At 43.8% G+C, this 17,950-nt stretch overlaps 1 protein-coding gene across 2 annotated transcripts in view; it reads right to left on the bottom strand.

Moving 5' to 3' along the window:
* CFAP74 (cilia and flagella associated protein 74) overlaps positions 1-17,950 on the bottom strand; it is a 927,349-nt gene that overhangs the window by 512,173 nt on the left and 397,226 nt on the right. For both annotated transcript variants that reach the window (XM_085609345.1, XM_085609347.1), the window contains exon 20: positions 13,924-14,003. In XM_085609345.1, coding sequence (XP_085465471.1) covers positions 13,924-14,003 — 80 coding nt within the window. The remainder of the gene's footprint in view (positions 1-13,923; positions 14,004-17,950) is intronic.

Here is a 17,950-nt window from a genome sequence, read left to right as displayed (position 1 = left end):
GACGAAGGTTTAGGGATTATGTGGAATGGTTTAATACCCAGTATGATATGACCACAGCTGGTTGGGAATTCCTTCGTCGAACATAGGACTGAAAATAAAGATTCTCCAAAACAAGCATTCACTTCAAAGGTATTTCAACTGGCCCCATCCATTCCTCACCCAGATGCCACACTTGCTGCCGAAGTGCTACCAACAATCCCAGCTCAGTTCCAGAATTGGATCTAAAAACAAAGTATGCCTTGGCCACAATGGGGGTATTAACTTTCTGGGGAGTCCTCTGGACAGAAGAGTTGGCAGAATGTGTAAAATACATATTTCCTGACTAATGCAACCTCTGGGCATCTTTTCCTGTTGTCAGTTGAGAGGCATACTGGGGGCATTAGCAATGGTCATTTAATGAAACAAAATCTATATAAGAAGGAATAGACTGCAGGTTAACATGTTTCATGCACCATATGATTACTATGGGAAGAAACAGACTGCAGGGTAATATCTTTCATCCACCATAAGATCTATATGAAAAAAAACAGACAGCAGGGTAATCTGTTGCATTTCCCATTTGTGGTAAAACCTCTCAAAATGCCTGCCTGAATAGCGTTTTTGTTTTCATCTAGACAAATGGCCTAAAGGAATACATTGTTTTGAAACTCCAAGGCTCAGAGCTGATAAGCTTAATTCCACAGAAACTGGAAGCATGTTTCAGCAAATGTTAAAACACAAAATTGATGGTGCTGAGCAGGAGGACAATTTTCCCTGGAGAATGGAAAAACTTTGAAAGGTTTGTATGGACTGTTGTTTCTGTAATTGTTCAGATCATCCCAGTGAGCTGCCCAGCAATCATATGAGGAGTTGGCCTTTACTGTAATTTGGTTAATTGGGGGGGGGGGGGGGGACTAAGAACTGACCCATGAGAAGCTGTACAAAAGGAGAGGACACGGTTTAAAATCAATTTTGAGAAAGTATGTTTAGTCGCTGAAACCATCATGCTGATGACTGAAGTCTCAAGAAAAATGTTCAATTGTTTGTTTTAGTGCCCCAACTCTCTCAGGTGCAGGCTAGGAGATTCCCAAAGAAGTGCCCAGGAGACCTCCTACATACTGATGTCTTTGCCAAGGATCTGAGTGAGACTCCTTGATGCCTATGGGATAACCTAAGTTATGAACAGTGCTGCACACTAATTGTAAGTTGCTTTGCCATGTAGTCTGGAGACAATGCCTCTATTTGAGACAGTTATCAAGATATGGATAACTGTGTATGCCCTGCAGAAGTAGATAAAATACTCTAACATAACCGGCACATTTGTGGCACAAATATTCAGCACTGTGGGGTTTATTTGGCAGTTAATAGATGTTTATTGGTATCCCAAGGGGAATCAAGGATGAAAAATTGAGAGGACCTGCCAGGATCCAAACATGTGAACGTGATGTCAAATTCATTCGCTAATAGTCCACTGAGCCAACAGCCCAAGTTGAAAAAAATGAGAGCACCCTAATGAACACCCATCAAGCGAACTTAAGGCCAACTGGTATTTGTAATGACTGCCCTGCCACTCTGTGGAATATCTGAGGAATTAATGATTGGAATATGAAAGTAGGCATCTTAGAAGTAGGTTGGTGCTAACTAGTCACTCTATAGGATCAGTCGTGTAGCAATGTTACCATGAACCCTAATGCCAGCAGGGAAAATGCACCACCCCTCAAGATTCTTGCCCCTTATCTTTCAACCACACCAATATTCCTCAATCATATTGTAGGAAAGTACTTAATTTTGGCATAGTTACCCCCCACCTTTTGCCTGACTTTGATGCATCTTTGACTACATAAGCATTGGATTCCAGCTAACCAGGTTCCCAGTGCCTGTGTTCTTTCCCAAACCTGTACCTTTGCTTCCACAATTGACACCCCTCTGTCCCACATATAAACCCCTTGTAAAAGAAACCAGTGGTACCAAGGACATTGTGACCAAGATCATTTTGACCAGAGAAGGCTGCAGCAGGTATTGTGCCACCCTAAGAGGCCCCTCACCAAACACATGCACACTGCCACTGCAGCCTGCGAGTTTTGGAGCAGATAGAAGTGAAGAGTCAACATGCCACACATTCCTGTGTGCCAGGCCTACCAGCACTGCAAGAGTCACAGATAAGGCACCTATGGCAGGGTGCACTATAACTCATGTGAGGGTACAACTGCATGAGCTGATATGCCCTTATAGTGACTAAGTCCATTCTTCGACATTGTAAGTGCACGGTGAAGCCATATTGAGTACTTGGTCTGGGAACTTGTCACTATGAGTTCCACCGCTCCATGGTGGCTTAACAGAATTCCAAGAGGTGTGGTACCAAACATCTCAGATTAATGAGCCCACACTGATGCCAGTGTTGAAATCATTAATAAATACACCATTTAGAGGGCACCTCAGAGGTGCCCCCTGCAAACCTTCAAAACCACTAGTGTGTGCCTGACTGGTCCGTACCAGCCTGTCATCTCGAGACATGTTTCTGACCCCTTAAAGCGGGAGCTTTTTGCTCTTGTGGATCATACACAAAGCCTGCTCTGGGTGGAGGTGCTTCACACCTACCCCCAAGCAGGAACAGCATTGAAAGGCAGTGAGCCTCAAATGCTTCCTGTCCTTTGTTATGCTGACCAGGTACTCCCCAGCTAGTGGAGATGCTCGCCTACCTGACCAAGCCACACTTTTGGTGGCGGCAAGGTCGGTGGGAAAATTAGTAAACAAGAGAGGTGTGTCCCCTCTCAGCCAACCACCCCTAATATGCCCTGAGCTGAAGTGATCTTCTCCTTTGAAAATCCTCCATATTGTTTTGGAGGATTCTAGGCAATAGGGCTAGGGATATGCCCCCTCCCCAGAGACAGTGGATATACAAAGGTGTAGGCACCCTAAAGGTAAGTAGCCCATTGACTACTACCTTCTAACCCCTGCAACACCCCTAAATTGAGTATTTAGGGGCACCCCTGAACCTTAATCTTCAGATTACTGACTACCTATGAAGAAGAGGCCAAAGAACGAAGACTTAGGACATCAAGGAACTTTTCCCCAGCCCTTCTGGCCTCTCTGAAGGTCTCAAAGACCCTGCTACAGAAGAGCGACTTGTCCCGCAGACCAGCGACCTCCAGAACCCTGGGAGGACTGATCTCCAGTGGACAGCGGACCTGCCCAAAAGAATACCAACTTTAAAGACCAAGTACTCTGCCTGTGAAACCGCTGAGACGACCACCTCTGCACTCGATGCCCATGGCCCGAATCCAAGAGGCCCACCGTTACAGAAAAGGTTCGCTAGCGATCCTGAACAAGAGTCCCTCGTGGGTTGACCCCTTGCAGCCTTGGCACAAATATCCACCCCCAACCGCGACCGCACTGGTAAGCTGACTTCCGATGCTAAAAGGACAGCCCTGCTCCCGAAGCCCCTTGTGCTTGGGGAGATATGCTGACAGTGTCCCAACACTTGCACATCCCAACTTACCTGTGCAGCTGTAGGTTTCTCCTGTCTAGCCTCCTGTCCTGAGCCTGCATGCTATTTCCAAGTTTGAGATCCCCCATTGGTTTGTGTTTGGTGCCCGATGCTGTGTTGGCACTCTGCACCTGACCACCCCTGTGCTGCTGAAGGTTTAAGTTTGGTGCTGCCTTGTGCCCCCCCTTGCTTACTTTAACCCACAGAGACTGGGTTCCAAAACCGTGCTTCTCACCTGCAAGTAGTACTACTTCGATTGCCCCCTTCCTCCATTGGATAACATTGGCACCAGATCTCAAGTTTGACCTCTGCCCCCGGCTGCCCCAGTGCCGCTGGTGGTGCAGTGAGGTTACTTTCTTGAACCTTGCCTTGTGCGGATTCTTCATCCAAAAGCTCAATACCATAAATTGTTTACTTACCTGCATATCGCTGATTGTGTTGTCTCCTATAGGAGAACATTGTACTGAATGAAAAATGCACTGTGTCCACTACACATTGAAAAACAGTGATACTGCAAAACTTATTTTACCGCAGCAAAGTATCTTTGGTTCTATAAAATAAATATACCAAAAGTGATATACAAACCATTGGTCTCGTATTTAGTCTGAGTGTGTGTAATCATTTTTTGCCAGTGTGTGCACAAGAAATACTTAGCACTGCCTTCCGATAAGACTAACTGTTCGCCCACACTACCCCAAAAGAGATCATTAGTATTATCTACTTTAGCATCTGTAAAGCCTCTGGGGATCCACTGGACCCTGTGCACACAATACCTTACTTTGGTATAGTATATACAGAAAACACACAGACAACTTCTCGGGTCTAAGCAAGCTTCAAACCTAAGCAAAAAAAGAAGAATGCAATGATAAATCTGTGTCTAGAATGACAATACCCTAATGAGGAAAGAATCCTTTTTAAGGATGAATGCCCTCACTCACCAAAAGGTGACATGCTTCATCATTTGGGCTTTCTCCTCTCAGTGGGAAATCCTAGTCCCACTGAGGGCTACGACCACCTCACTGAGAAGTGGGAGCTCAGGGATGTTTTCAATTATGTGGAGGATTAGGATGCTAAAATCCCAAAGAGGAGCATTTGTGTAATATGAGGGTGCAGCGCAAAAGAGTGTTTTGTGATCACTCATTGGGGTAAAACTTCTTGCAGGTCTTTAAACTTATTCCCTTGGACCCCCTATTCCTCTTTGTGTGTTACTAACTATAGTATATACAGAGCCAGCTTCCTACACTTATTGGCTTAATGTGTGTCTGCTAATTTACCAACTAATCACTCACCGCCACAACAACCAGACCCCTACTCTATCTGAATATACGTATTGGTAGTTTTTTTCTAACATGACTACTTTAATAAAAAAAACGTTCTTCATACTCCAATCACAACTGGAGGACAGAGAACTGCATTGTTATGTACTTGATGCCGTTGTTTGTTGCCAAAAGATTTAAAGTGTAGAGTAATGTACACTTTGCACTGCAGGGATATCCCGTAAATACATCTCGATGTTTAAAATCACAGGATATTATATTAAAGATATCTCATCATTAAAATACATCTTGCCAAATTGATTTATTCAACCAATTGCAGTAAATTATTTATTAGGAACTTAGAGTAATTTTGATTTACTATATTGAAAAACACTCCCAACTAGTATTTTCCCCTCTAAGCGTGAAAAGCAAATAACCCCAAAACTCGTGTGAAGGCTTTCCAACAGTTGATTTACATGTATGCTCTGTAAGTGTTACTGAGGTGAAGGCTGTCATTGCTGTGTGCCCACAGTCCCAGTTAATGGATACACAGCTGCATTCCCCACAGTTTAACTGTCTCTACTTGAGTCAGGAAGGGCCAGATTTACTATTTACAGGTCGCAATGTTATTATGGTCATCATTTGCAACCAATATTTTTGTGACTAGTCAATAATTTTATGAACGGAGCTATGTACAAATATTTTGGTTCTGAAAATGTAGATTTGGAGTGGGGCGAATCTGACCTCCCTCACTAATGTTCATGAGGTAGGGAACAAATGGCGACTCACTCCGACTGGAGGCCATCACAGGGATGGTGACCTGCTTTAATAGCAGACCACCATATTTATGACTGCCTTTCAATAAAGTCATTTTTTTAAATGCTGTTCGTTTTCCTTAAAGGAAACAGGGTTGCATTTAAATAGAATAGTTAACTTTAAAAAAAAATTCTTTTGAGGGATGGCAGTGGTCTCCAGTGGCGGTGCGTCCATTGGGGGCGTTGGGGCGTTGCCCCCCCGCCCGCGCCCACAGTTCCCTCGGCGTCTCTGAACTTAGTTTACTTAAGTTCAGATCGCCGAGGGAGAACTGATAATCATGTCAGTCAGCATGAAGTCGGACTGCCCACCCCCTTCAGAGTCTGAAGGGGGTGGGCGGTCCAGCGTCATGTTGACTGACATGCATTGTCAGACCAGCCAGGGACAGGCAGCAGCACAAGTGCGCATGAGTGGGGAAGGTGAGCGAATTTATCACCCGTGCCCAGTCATGCGCACTTGCGTTTCTACTGGCTTGCACATGCCCATTAGGAGCTCCTCGGTCTCCTAATGGGCAGGCGGCGGGCAAAGAGCAACCGTGCCCTAAGCCAATCCTGCAGCAGCGCCAGGATTGGCTGAGGGGTTGTCACTCCAGTCCTGTTCCAAGAGGCACCATTGCCAACGCGGACCAGGAGCAGAGGCGGTCAGGTAAGTTTTCATTTTTTAAATTTTTTTCCCTCGGCCCCCTACCCCCACGAGTACTGCGAGCCGCGACTGATGTTATCTGGCGTGTGTATTGCATCCTGGATTGTTTTGATTTAGATATGTGCTAACTTTTGCCACGTGACTTTTCATAGTATGCTGTGCACTACTTTTCGCTAACTGCACCAGGATCAAATATACACCATTCGATAGTCGATTATAGGGAGACGAACATGTTTGGCGTTTTGATCAGGTGATCGCCTGTGCGTCCAGTGTTTATATCGGTATTGCATTTGAGATTCATACCGAGATTTGGTATGTGAAGTGTGCGTTTCATTGTAAATTTGCAATTACTGCTTCACCGTAAATGATGCAGATTAGCGAGGGCGTTGTTTGTCCAGAGTTAAATTGGTGATCAGTCTCTGTATGCTTGTTAGGAGCATTACATTTAACTGTGCATTGGAACAACTTTAAAGCTTCAGAAGTACCCAAATTATATGAAATGCACACGCACATTTGAAAGGTTTAGTCGACAACTACATTTTTCTGTGCTGCTTTATTTTCCCAATGACATTTGAGGTTCCCGCTCATTTTTATGGCAAGTGACAGTCGTTTAAACTTCCTTGTGGGGAGTAAACCTTAACCTATTCAAAGCTGCCTATCTCATGCATCACATTTTGTCTGCACGTATCGCATCCCTCACACTTCTCCTGCGTGCCTGCTCCTCTGCAAGCGTCCTATTGTCTGCCTGCTCCTGTCTGTGTTGAAGAGGCATTGAATAGTTTCTCTGGCAAGGTGAGGATGGGTATAGGGAGAAAGTGTATGGGGGTTAAGGTGGCTGATGCAATGGTCCTCCACGGAAGGCAGTGATGGGGGTGTCGGGGAGTGGGAGGGGGGGTCAGGGTCACGTGTCTTTCATGGTGGAAGAGTGCGGAGCTGACAAGTTTCACATTTCTAGGCGCGCACACAGTCTAAATTTAGTCTTTTCATTCTGGGACTTGTAGTCCCGGTTAATTAGAGATACAGGACTACCAGTCCCAGAATATATAGAAAAATATGCGGATTTGATGAGCTGCCCACGTGTGGACCTGGGTACTTGAGTTCTGTGGTGACAGGGATTTATAATAAGAATCCATATTTGTAATCTACATCCATATAATAGTGACCAGTGCAGTGTCTCTGCGTGTAGTGTGGGGGAGTATTGGCTTTATGGTGGTTTGTGTGCTTTGCCTTAAGGAGGAGGCAGCACGTGGGGTTACTGCGCTTAAGACGTGCGTTTGTGAGAAAGTAATATGTGAGTTGATGGCGCCCGGTACCATGGTATAACGCCTCTGAGGCTCTAGCGCAGTGGACTTTGGGCGAGTAACTGCTTGTGTGGGACGGGCACAGAGGTAAGAGTTACATTTGGAGAGGGGAAAAGTGACACAGGGATGAGCAAGAAGGGACAACATGGACAGAGGTGAATAAAAACTAGACTGGGGGGAGCAAATGGAAAAGGGAAAGACAAAGAGGAGGGCGGACAGGGGCAGAGAAAGAGGGAAGAAACTAAACAGCTTGGAACGGAGAACACCATGGAGAGAGGAAAGGTTAAAAGTGAGTCAGGAGTGACATAAAGCGATGGACGGGTGAGAGGGGGTGAATGAGAAGAGTGAAGGGTGGGAGAAGGGCGTTGAGGGAGGGAGATGAGAGGATGAGAGGGTCGGGGGAGGCTAGAGAGGCACAATGACAAAGAGGTGCGGCAACACAGCAGGAGGGAAGGAAGCAGAGGAGAGATGGGTTAGTGATGGATAGGAAGAGATAAGGTAGCGTAATGTGTCACTCACATAGCGCTTAATATCCCGTTGCAGTGTTCGGTAGGTTGTTCCGGCTCGCTCGCTACGCTCTCTCGCTGCGGTGCATTAAGACAATAATTTTACGCCTCACTACTTTCAGATGTCACCAGCCGCCACTGGTGGTCTCGTGGACCAATCCCTACACCACATCATTTTTTTTTTCCAATCACAAAGGGCAAGAGGTCCCAGAGAGACCCCCATTCCTTTTTGCGAATGGATTACCACCCCAACTAGGGGGTCTGTAAAATTTCAATAGTTTATCACTGCTATATCAGTCCCGATATTGCGGTCCTTAAACATTTGATACACAAGGATAGGAATTGCTATTTAGAAGGGACGCCTGCATTACGCCTCTTCAAAACAGCGATTTCTTATACATTTCTAAAACCATTTTAGGATTCAAAATGTGTTTGCGACCATTGCAAAAATAATTTTTGGGGTCACAAAGTCTGTTTTGGAGCGTTTACGAACACAAAAAGGCTTTGTGCATCTGTCCCTAGTAACTAACGGAAGCTTCTAACACCTTACAGAGGGAAAAGAGATTGTAAAAAAAAATGTAGTAGTTTTAAATCAAGTGCAGAGGCCTGAAGGGGTTATGTTTTAGCTCATATTGCAGGTATGGAGCAGAACAAGGAATTCCTTACTTTTTTTGTCTTTTCACCACCATCTTGTCTAATTCACCTAAGACCAAATCTCTCATACTTTCTCCACAATCTCTAGTTTTGTACGTCTCTCACCCTACATATTTTTTTTCTGATCTTATTTTGTCACATATATCTCTCATTTTCTCTTCACTCACGTTCTTTTCGCAGTTTTATATCACTGTTCCTCTTAACTCTGCCTCTTGCAATTTCCTTCTAAACCAGCAAGTTTCTGCCAACAGTCACCACTGATTACACTCATTTGGGCAGCAAAGCCCTCTAGTATCCTAGTCTTTGTGTCTTTCCAAACCCTCCTCTTCTCTATTCCTCCTCCTCCTCGTCCCCCTCTCAGCTCCTCCTATCTTGCATATACGCTCTCTTTGCCTCCAGCTTCACTATTTTACTGAACCAGGCAGGGGCATTTTTCATTGACTAGCCAGAACGGAGCACAAGTGTGTATTGAGAAACTACCTCTATCTAAGTCACCGCAAATCCAATGCTGATGATATTGGCAGCAATACTTGACAAAGAAGACAGAACTCTGTAGTAAGAACTGTACATGGTATGTGGCCATTTACTGGTTAGCGCTGAGCGTTAACCAAGAAAATGCGCTGCATTATAGTGAATGAGCTGCAAATTGGGCTGCCCCAGGGGCAGTGCATTCATGTGAAAAATGGAGCGGCTGCTTTAAAGCTGCTCTGTATTTCACAGTGCAGGTGGCAACCAACCCACCTGCACTTTTAAAGGAGAATAGAGAGCCCCTTACAGAGGACTGCCATCAGGGGGCGAAATGACAGTGTGCCACATTCTAGGTGGCACACTGTCAGTGTGCTTACTGACTGCTTCTTTGCCTCTCCACCCGCATCTGTAATACGGCGCGGGCGCTGAGGCAAAGTAATTCCCTCATTTGCATGGGGCCACACCCCCATGCAAATGAGGGAACGCACTCTGATGAAAGCGTTGGTGCTTTATGTGAGCCAGCGCTATCGATATTTCTGAAGGTGATGCACAAACGTCTGCAGTCCCTTCTGTAATACCAAGGTGCCCCAGGGGTGCACAAAGGCCTAATGCGCACCCGGGGCACTCCGGTAATACAGCCCCAGATAGCCATTCCTTTTAATGCAGTCACGGAAAAGCAAGGCAGCATGACTGCATTCAAAGGAAAGGACATCTGGCAGACCGTAATTTACATGGACTGTCCCTAAATTAACTCTAATGTCCGTTGTCGAGATGGAAGTTTCAACGGACGCGATTTGTCCGTAATTTTAGCTTTTCTGCTGCAGACATGTGTTAATTCTGGCAGATGAGATGGCTCCGTTGAAACAGAAGGGAGGGGGTCTCCTATGCAGTGATCCCGAGGGAGGGGCAGACAGCTAAAGAAGAAACAAGCCTTCTTGCCAGGGTGCCAGCTGCCTGAAAGAAATCTTAATGTGTGCAATAGGTTAATCTGCATATATAAAGGATGCTTGGGAGCAGTATATGCATTCATTAATTCCTAAAGACGAACATTTATTAGTTTTGAAAGGTATTGAAAGAGTGTTCAAAGCTGAGCTGTGGATTGTGCTTTTAATGGACAGTTATAAAACTGTTTGCATTAGGTACAATCTGCAATTATTAAAATCTACACTTTAGAAAAAACATTGTCTTTGACCTAAATTTATTTTGGCATTTTCTGGTAGAGTATCTTATATTGTGTGTAATGTGCAATTAAAATAATGATTTACATATATACAGTGCTTTCTGTGATGGACAAAGGACCATGTATAAATTTGTGGGTTAAATTATTGTGGCTCAAGAACCTGGCCATCTCCACTTATATGTGACATCATGTTGTGGCAGGACATTGGCTCATCGAGGGCTCTATGCTTCAGATATTGTGTTGAAATTAATTTGTTAGTGACAAGAGATAAACAAGTAATTTTCTCTGTGTAACTATTTCTATTTGCCAGCATCACCTGGGGCATACAAGATCACGTGACCAGTTTAAATGGATGGTTGACAGGTTTCGTATATACTCGCCCATCTAGGGCATAATTTATTTGTGGCGAAATTTGGGCCACAGTAGGCGTTTAGATATTTATTCTTGATAGCTTCTGCCTGCGATATCATGGCATGTGTAAGTGGATTAAATAAGAAAATGTTTGTAATCCAACAATCACTGTAATTTCATTTAGAGAAACTGATTCAATTCTCAAAGCTATTGATATTATGAGTATGTCCGTGTAGTCTATGTCTTCCATACGATAAGATCATGTGCCAATTGACTATGTTGACATGGCAATCTGATATAGGCCAAGATGGCCGACTCATAGCATTGAAGTGAGCCACCCTCGCTTAAGTCCTTTGTCTATTATTGTAATGAATTTTAAGTGACGAATGAAATTGTTTGTTACACACACACACACACACACACACACACACACACACACACACACACACCTTACACCCTCCGCCGCACCTCGTGTCCCACTCCCGGGGTGTTATATATATGTATGTGTGTGTGATATATATATATATATATACACACACAGATATATATATATATTGTAAAAGAAAACTATCAGTTGACTGAGGTTATATTCTGACAGCACTTTGATAGCTAATTTAGGTTCGATTCACAGAATCACCAAAACACAAATTTTCCTAGACAGACGAGGACGGAGGGCCAGATGTACAACCTAGAATTGCATGCGCAAACGGGTTTGCGACCCGCTTGCGCATGCAATTTCAGTCTGGGCCATATACAATTCCTAAATAGCGAGTCGCAATACATTTGTGACTCGCTATTTAGGAATAGCGAGTCGCAATTAGGAAAGGGGCGTTCCCTTTCTAATTGCTTCCGCATATCAATGTACGAATGTTTTGAGACCGCAATTGCGGTCGCAAAACACTTGCAAATTACCACCCTCTTCAAGAGGGTGGTAATGCAGTCGCAATTTGGAAGGAGTCCCCAAGGGACCCCTTCCACTTTGTGACTATCTCTAAAAATATTTTTTAAGGGCACGCAGTGGACCCAGGAACCACTACCTGCCCTTAAAAAATAAAGCAAAACATTTTATTTTTAATTTTTAAATGCATCCCGTTTTCCTTTAAGGAAAACGGGCTGCCTTTAATTTTTTTTAAAAACTGCTTTATTTAAAAGCAGTCCCAGACATGGTGATCTGCTGAGCCCAGCAGGCTGCCATAACTGGGAGGGCCTGTCATTCCCAATGGGCTCGCAAATTGCGAGAGGATCAATTTGCGAACCCATTGGGAATCGCAAACAGTGGTCAAAACACTGTTGTACATGCAAAATAGCTCCTCGCAAATTGCAAGTCGCAAAAGACTCGCAATTTGCGAGGCGCTATTTTACACATCGTACATCTGGCCCTTAATTTTGTTTACAAACCAATCTCGTACAACAGGTACCAAAAGTGACTTTCCAGAATGCAAATATCACATCACAATATGGTTCTCACACTTTCCCATTGATCATTATTCCAACACGTTAAATATCCACGTGAGTGTGAATCTTAGGACAAGTCAAAATCGTTTCAGAAGCTCTTTCAGAAATTGCTTCACCTAGGTAATGCAAATACGGTGGCTTCCCTGACCATTTTATGTATCTGGTTTTTGTTGCCAGGTTAAAGTGTGTAGCAAATCTGGCGATGACCGTTCTAGCAGATAATCCAGGAATGTGTTTGAGAAGGCAGAGTACTAGTTGAGTTTTGTACTAGCACCAATAGAACATTTTCATGTCCTCTCACCGCATGTTCTAGTACAGCCAGCCTCTTCTGTGCTTAAGGGCTTCCATGCAGTCCTCTGAAAGATCAATGTGCTGATTCTTCAGCATCCAAGCTGCTAGGGTCAAGGTGATGTTCTTTCACTCACTTGGACCTCCTGAAGTTTACCATGATTATTTTATTTACACTTGCTTATCTGTAAGTGCTATGCCCAGCGGCTTTCTGTTGTATTATAAAGTGTGACTTTATTTAAGAAGCACTGGAGTGAGGAGAAGGCAGCTACCAACATGGCGGACTGATTAAAAACTCTGCTTACCCAGCCGACTAAACAATGTATCCTAAGGTTGGAAAAGCAATCCTTTGTGATGCTTGCCTTGGATGGACATCTGAAGTTAGCGGATGGCAGCGAGAAGGCTCTGGCAGCCACAGAAAGAAAAACTCCTGCGCTGCATTACAGTCCCCCACCCATGGAGGTCTAGTGATGACAGGGAACAGTAGTGAGCCTGCGCACATGGTTCACGACTGAATCATGGCTACCAACCTCTTTCTTCTGAATAAGCCCAGCTTTCATGGAATGTGTGCTGCAGCAAAGAAGGGAGACAATACCTGTCAAGGGGAACTGTACACTGCTGAGGACACCCAATTATCTGTTCCATTTTCCAACCTTTGAGTTGGAGTTTTCCCTTCAGTATGGAAGGTAAACCAATATGGGTAATTTTGTGGGTTATACATGCGATCTTCCATTCGAATTTTACTTCCACAGGAAGCCAATTATGACTCGATTTTTTGACAACTGTAATACGTCTGCAAACAGCTTGGAGTATTACTCTAAAAGGAGCAGTAGAGGACTTGGGTAGGCCACATAGGACTGCATTTCCTCTGTTTTAGAGGATAAAAACGAAGGGATTTGAACCATATTTCTGAAGTCTGAGTGAAGCATTGAAGGCTTCAGTTTTCTGAGTAGATGGGTTTGATGTACTGGCAAGTACATTGTACATTTATGAGTTATTGGCAGAAGAATGAAATGTAAAGCGCACTGACATCAGGTTGTCAAAGAAAGTCTTGATATATTCAATACAAATTCTGGGTTAAATTCAATACCATGGGTGATTTCAAACATGAGCAGGGCGAAAGAAAAGGTTATTGCATTATCTGTGCAAACAACATTTAATATTTAAGAATAGTTTTTTAAAGAATTAATGATGGCTTAGGCGGCCACTAGTAAACACTTTGTGGACCTTCTTTGAGCTTGGGTTTGTTATAATGGGGCAACTGTGGGCGGTAACAGCGTTTTTATGCTCTCTATCATTTCATACTGGCAGCAATGGTAGTGGTGTTCCAAACCAGTACAGCTATTCAAGCTTTAAGAAGCCTAGCTTTTGAAATGCAACAACCCTGGGTAGTGCCCTGTACAAATGAGCACCACTTACGGGTAGACTCGAGAAAACGCGTTCTGATTTAGCTGTGGCCCAATGTAACATATCCTAAAAAAAAAATATTGCTTTAATAAGAACTATATGGGGCAGCATTTATATCAACAATGGTTCTTCTTACCTCACCAACTTTAATTTCATCAGAGTCTTCAAGATGAGATTCCGCTTTTCCCTTGTTTTCTGTTGTTCCTGCCTCTTCATCTGTCACCGATTTAAAATAGCAGTGATTACAGGCAGGAGGATTAATTTATAGGCACCAACATATGCAGCACAATGTGAGGCATTAACAGTGATTCAAATCGAACAATTTGAAAGATAGGGTTTTTGTTATGTCACTCAATATCAAGAAATAAACAGTAGTACGATTATATAGTCTGGTTAAAAGAAAAGCCAGTAGCATTCTTGTCTGCTTAAATCCTTCTCTCAACAAGCTGAAGTTTTATAAACCACTCAAACTTTCTTGTGAAGTGATTGTAGTCCTAGACAACCTATAACCTCGACTGGTCAAAAAGTTGCAAAAAGAAAATGTTGCAGCATTAATATTTGATAAAATCCTTATCACCAATCTACCATGTTTAAGGCCAGCAAGACCTGGCCTACAGACAGCATCTTGAGCGTAACTTGCCGAATAAACAAGTTTAGTAGGAGAAGATCCTGGATGGGTCTAAGACCTCAATTCGTCTTCCTGACCAAGAAGCAAAGGGAGTAGATGCCAATATACCTTTCTTCCAGAGGTACCAACTCTATGGCCACTTTGTCCAACAGGGCAAGGACTGCTGCATCCAGAATCAAGGTGTGTGCCGGAGAACACTTCCTGGTGGAAGGAAGGTAGTACAGGGGAGGGATAGGTATTGCAGGGTGTAGAGCTTGTGGATCAGTTGGATGACTGAGCGACCAGAAAATGGTGGCATAAGGAGTGGAAGAGGCAGAGGTTTTCTGCATGGCTGATGGAACTGCCTCACTTGCAAAGCCAGGTTAAGTGAGAAAGCCAGAGCCATGTTATTTTTGAAACATTACAGGGAGGAATCAGCTATCTCTCCGAAAAACTGCTGAACGTTAAAGTGCATGGGGCCATAGAAAAGCCTGCACTACCGAGCTCTCTAGTGACAGGTGAGAGGCCAAGAATTTCCGGTCAATTACAGTCCGCCTATGTCATCTGGCAATTTGTCTGTGTATTTCTGGGCTCAAAAAGTACTTTTCCCAGGCAAACAAAATAGATTCCAGCTGAGCCTCAGTAAGTGAAAGCAAGGACTCGGCAACTGAGGAAGAAGGTTGTAAGATCTCTGTTAAAATATTAGACTTTGGTGTTGGAGGACAAAGTCAGTTTTAGAGGGTCTGCAGCTACACGCATCACAGTGGTAAGGAAGAGACTTAGGGCCCAATTTAGAGTTTGGCAGACAGGGTACTCCATTGCAACAGCGATGAGGTACCCTGTCCACTAAACTGTTCGTCCGCCCAGTCCACCCGACCTAATCTGAGTTGGGTGAACCACCAGGTAACATTTACTGTGGCAGCATAAACCTTCCTCCGATGGCCCGAGTGAATACATGTCATCTGAGGTAAGGTTACTGACCGTCTGTACTCTTTAGAGTTGGTGGTGGCATTTTTCTTTTTTTACTGTCCTTCACCACCAGGAATATCACAGCAACGAGGGTCAGTAAAAATAAAAAACATTAAGCCCAGACCATGGGAGAAAACCCCTGCTTTAGGAGTTTGCTTTTGGAAAAGTAAAAAGGTGTGGTGCACCCGCCCATCACCAAGGACAAACACACACCAAACTTTTACATGGATTTGCATGAACTGCTGTGACAGCGGTTCCTAAAAACCCATAGAGTTCCACACCAGGCTGGCTGTGAACTCGAAATTTGGCAGGAGTAAAGGCAGAGTGGGGAACGTAAAGTCCTCCACCACCCTGACTACCTTTATTCCTACCACCAAACTCTAAATCGGGCCTTTCCTTTCTTGGTGTTACAGAAGGCTAAGGAATGTACCCTTTCACAGAGGTCTCTAGACAACTGGGATTTTGCAAATCAACATAAAGGCCAGCATATAAGTACAACAGAGGAAGTAGATTTCCGGCTTCAGAGCCATTATTCACCCTGTGACTGTAATCTCTACCAGCTATGGTTATGGCTACATGTTCAGATTTGAACAACTCCTCCACCCAGGGAAATTTCTGTGCACTAGGGAGAAACTCTTTAACAAGGGAGTTTTGACCTTTGCTTATGCCACTCAGTTAATTGCAGCCGACTTTGAGGGTGGCGTTGGTAGCAAATCCAAGCGTGTCGCTAAGACCCGTTCCAGCTACTTTCTGGACAGTGCCTAACAGACAAGGGATGGCACCTAGCCAAGGTCTGTGAAGTAGCAGAGTCAGGAGGCATCTGGATGTGAGCCACAACAAAGGCGTCTGCCACTGGGGAGTGACTGAGAGGGTAACAAAGCCAACATGGTCTGACAGAAGGCCTTTACTTGCATGAGTAGATGGAGCTAGGAATTCCAACTAGATCTTCTGCAGCTTTGAAATTCGCTCTGAGGATGATGAAGAGCACGGCATCGGGAAAAGACGCCTTGACGCCAAAGAGTCAGAGGAATGGGATCATTTTCTCAAAGAGAAGACGATTTCTACTTCATGTGGCTCTTTTAATATTTTGTGTGGGGAGACCTCTTTGGAAATTGTTCCTTCTCAGGAAGCTTACCTGTAAAAGAAGATGTGTGCTATAGCAGTGATTTAAGACAGAGAAGGAACCCTGTTCACCAAATTCTACAGAAACCAAATAGCGGTTTCCTCAAAAAGATGGAAAGCACCACAAGATAACATGTAACAGTTTTCATCTTCAAACCTCCCTTGGTCATTTGCAAATCAACATTTTGTACTTGAGATGAGAAATTTGCAAGAGGTTCAAGATTTTTCTGCTTGCACCAGTCAGCTAACTAAACTTACTGAGACACTTGGTGCCTTCTGGTCTGACAGTCAACGTAAAATTAAACAGCTGATCAGAAAACACACATCCAATAATCATCAGTCTGTCAGAAATAGAATTTGGAAAACTACTACAATTTTGACAGGTTGACCAACTTGCTCGAGCAAATTATAGAAAAATGCCCTTGAGCTGTCCTCCAAAATCTCCTGGACAAGACACCCCCTCAATAAATCAATAATGGATGAGTGCATTCATCTTTCTTTAAAAAGAAGTCCTCTTAACCCCATCATTCCATTCTTTGGTAAACTGGATTATCTCACAATTGTTTGGTTCATAATACGTAGCCTTGAAAGCATTCCCATAAGTGACAAGAAGCTAGCAGTGCACCCAGTGAGGACTCTGGAAGCCCCAGTTAGTGCAGCCTCTTGTGTCCCTAAGATGGATGAGGAGTTGAGAAGAAGACTCACAACTGCATAGAATGGTTTAAATTAAACCAGTCACTAGCTTAGGAAGAAAGGACAACTTCACTCTCACATTCTTTGTCTTGGAAAACACTGCCAAGGTTTGTAAATCCATCACCCTACCCGCACCAGGAAAACAGTTTTAAGAGTGTAAGGTATTTGAAATCATAGCTATGCAAGTCTCAAAAGGCAGAGGCCTTACCACAGCCAATGGCAATTCAAGATCCCAACGAGAAGCGATTTAACGCATATAAGGAAACTTGTTCACCACCTACTGAAGAAAAAGAGACACCAGTGGGATTTGAAAAAAAAGAGACAAACACATTTTCTCAAAATGATAGAAATTAAAACCAGATACCTCTGACTCTTCTCAGTCTAACCCCCTACCAGTTAACACATTTAAACCTTCCTTGACCAGTTTCAAATTAAGATGTTGTACTTCAAACCGTGAAAGCTGTAATTGGTTTAAGATGTTTCTGATTGCACCATCTACAGAACTGCACTTATTGAGACACCCAGTGCCCTTTAGTCTGACGTCCAGCATAAAATCGAGCAAGTCATCAGAAAGGTCATGGCCAATAAACTTCAGCTTCTCAGGAACCAAACATGAAAAGTGACTGACAATGTAGCAGACTAGTTTACTCACCTTTGCTGAGAAACTAGAGCTCTCCTGAGCCAGATTCTTCTGGACCAATCTGGAGGCACATTATCATTAATGCCTAACATTTTCTGTGTCTAAACAAGACCATATAAAAAACTGTAACGG

The sequence above is a fragment of the Triturus cristatus genome, chromosome 1_2, assembly GCF_964204655.1.
Source record: "Triturus cristatus chromosome 1_2, aTriCri1.1, whole genome shotgun sequence".
NCBI classification, from domain to species: domain Eukaryota; kingdom Metazoa; phylum Chordata; class Amphibia; order Caudata; family Salamandridae; genus Triturus; species Triturus cristatus.
The sequence above is the reverse complement of the archived record's forward strand: the minus strand, read 5'-3'. Positions and strand labels throughout refer to the sequence as shown.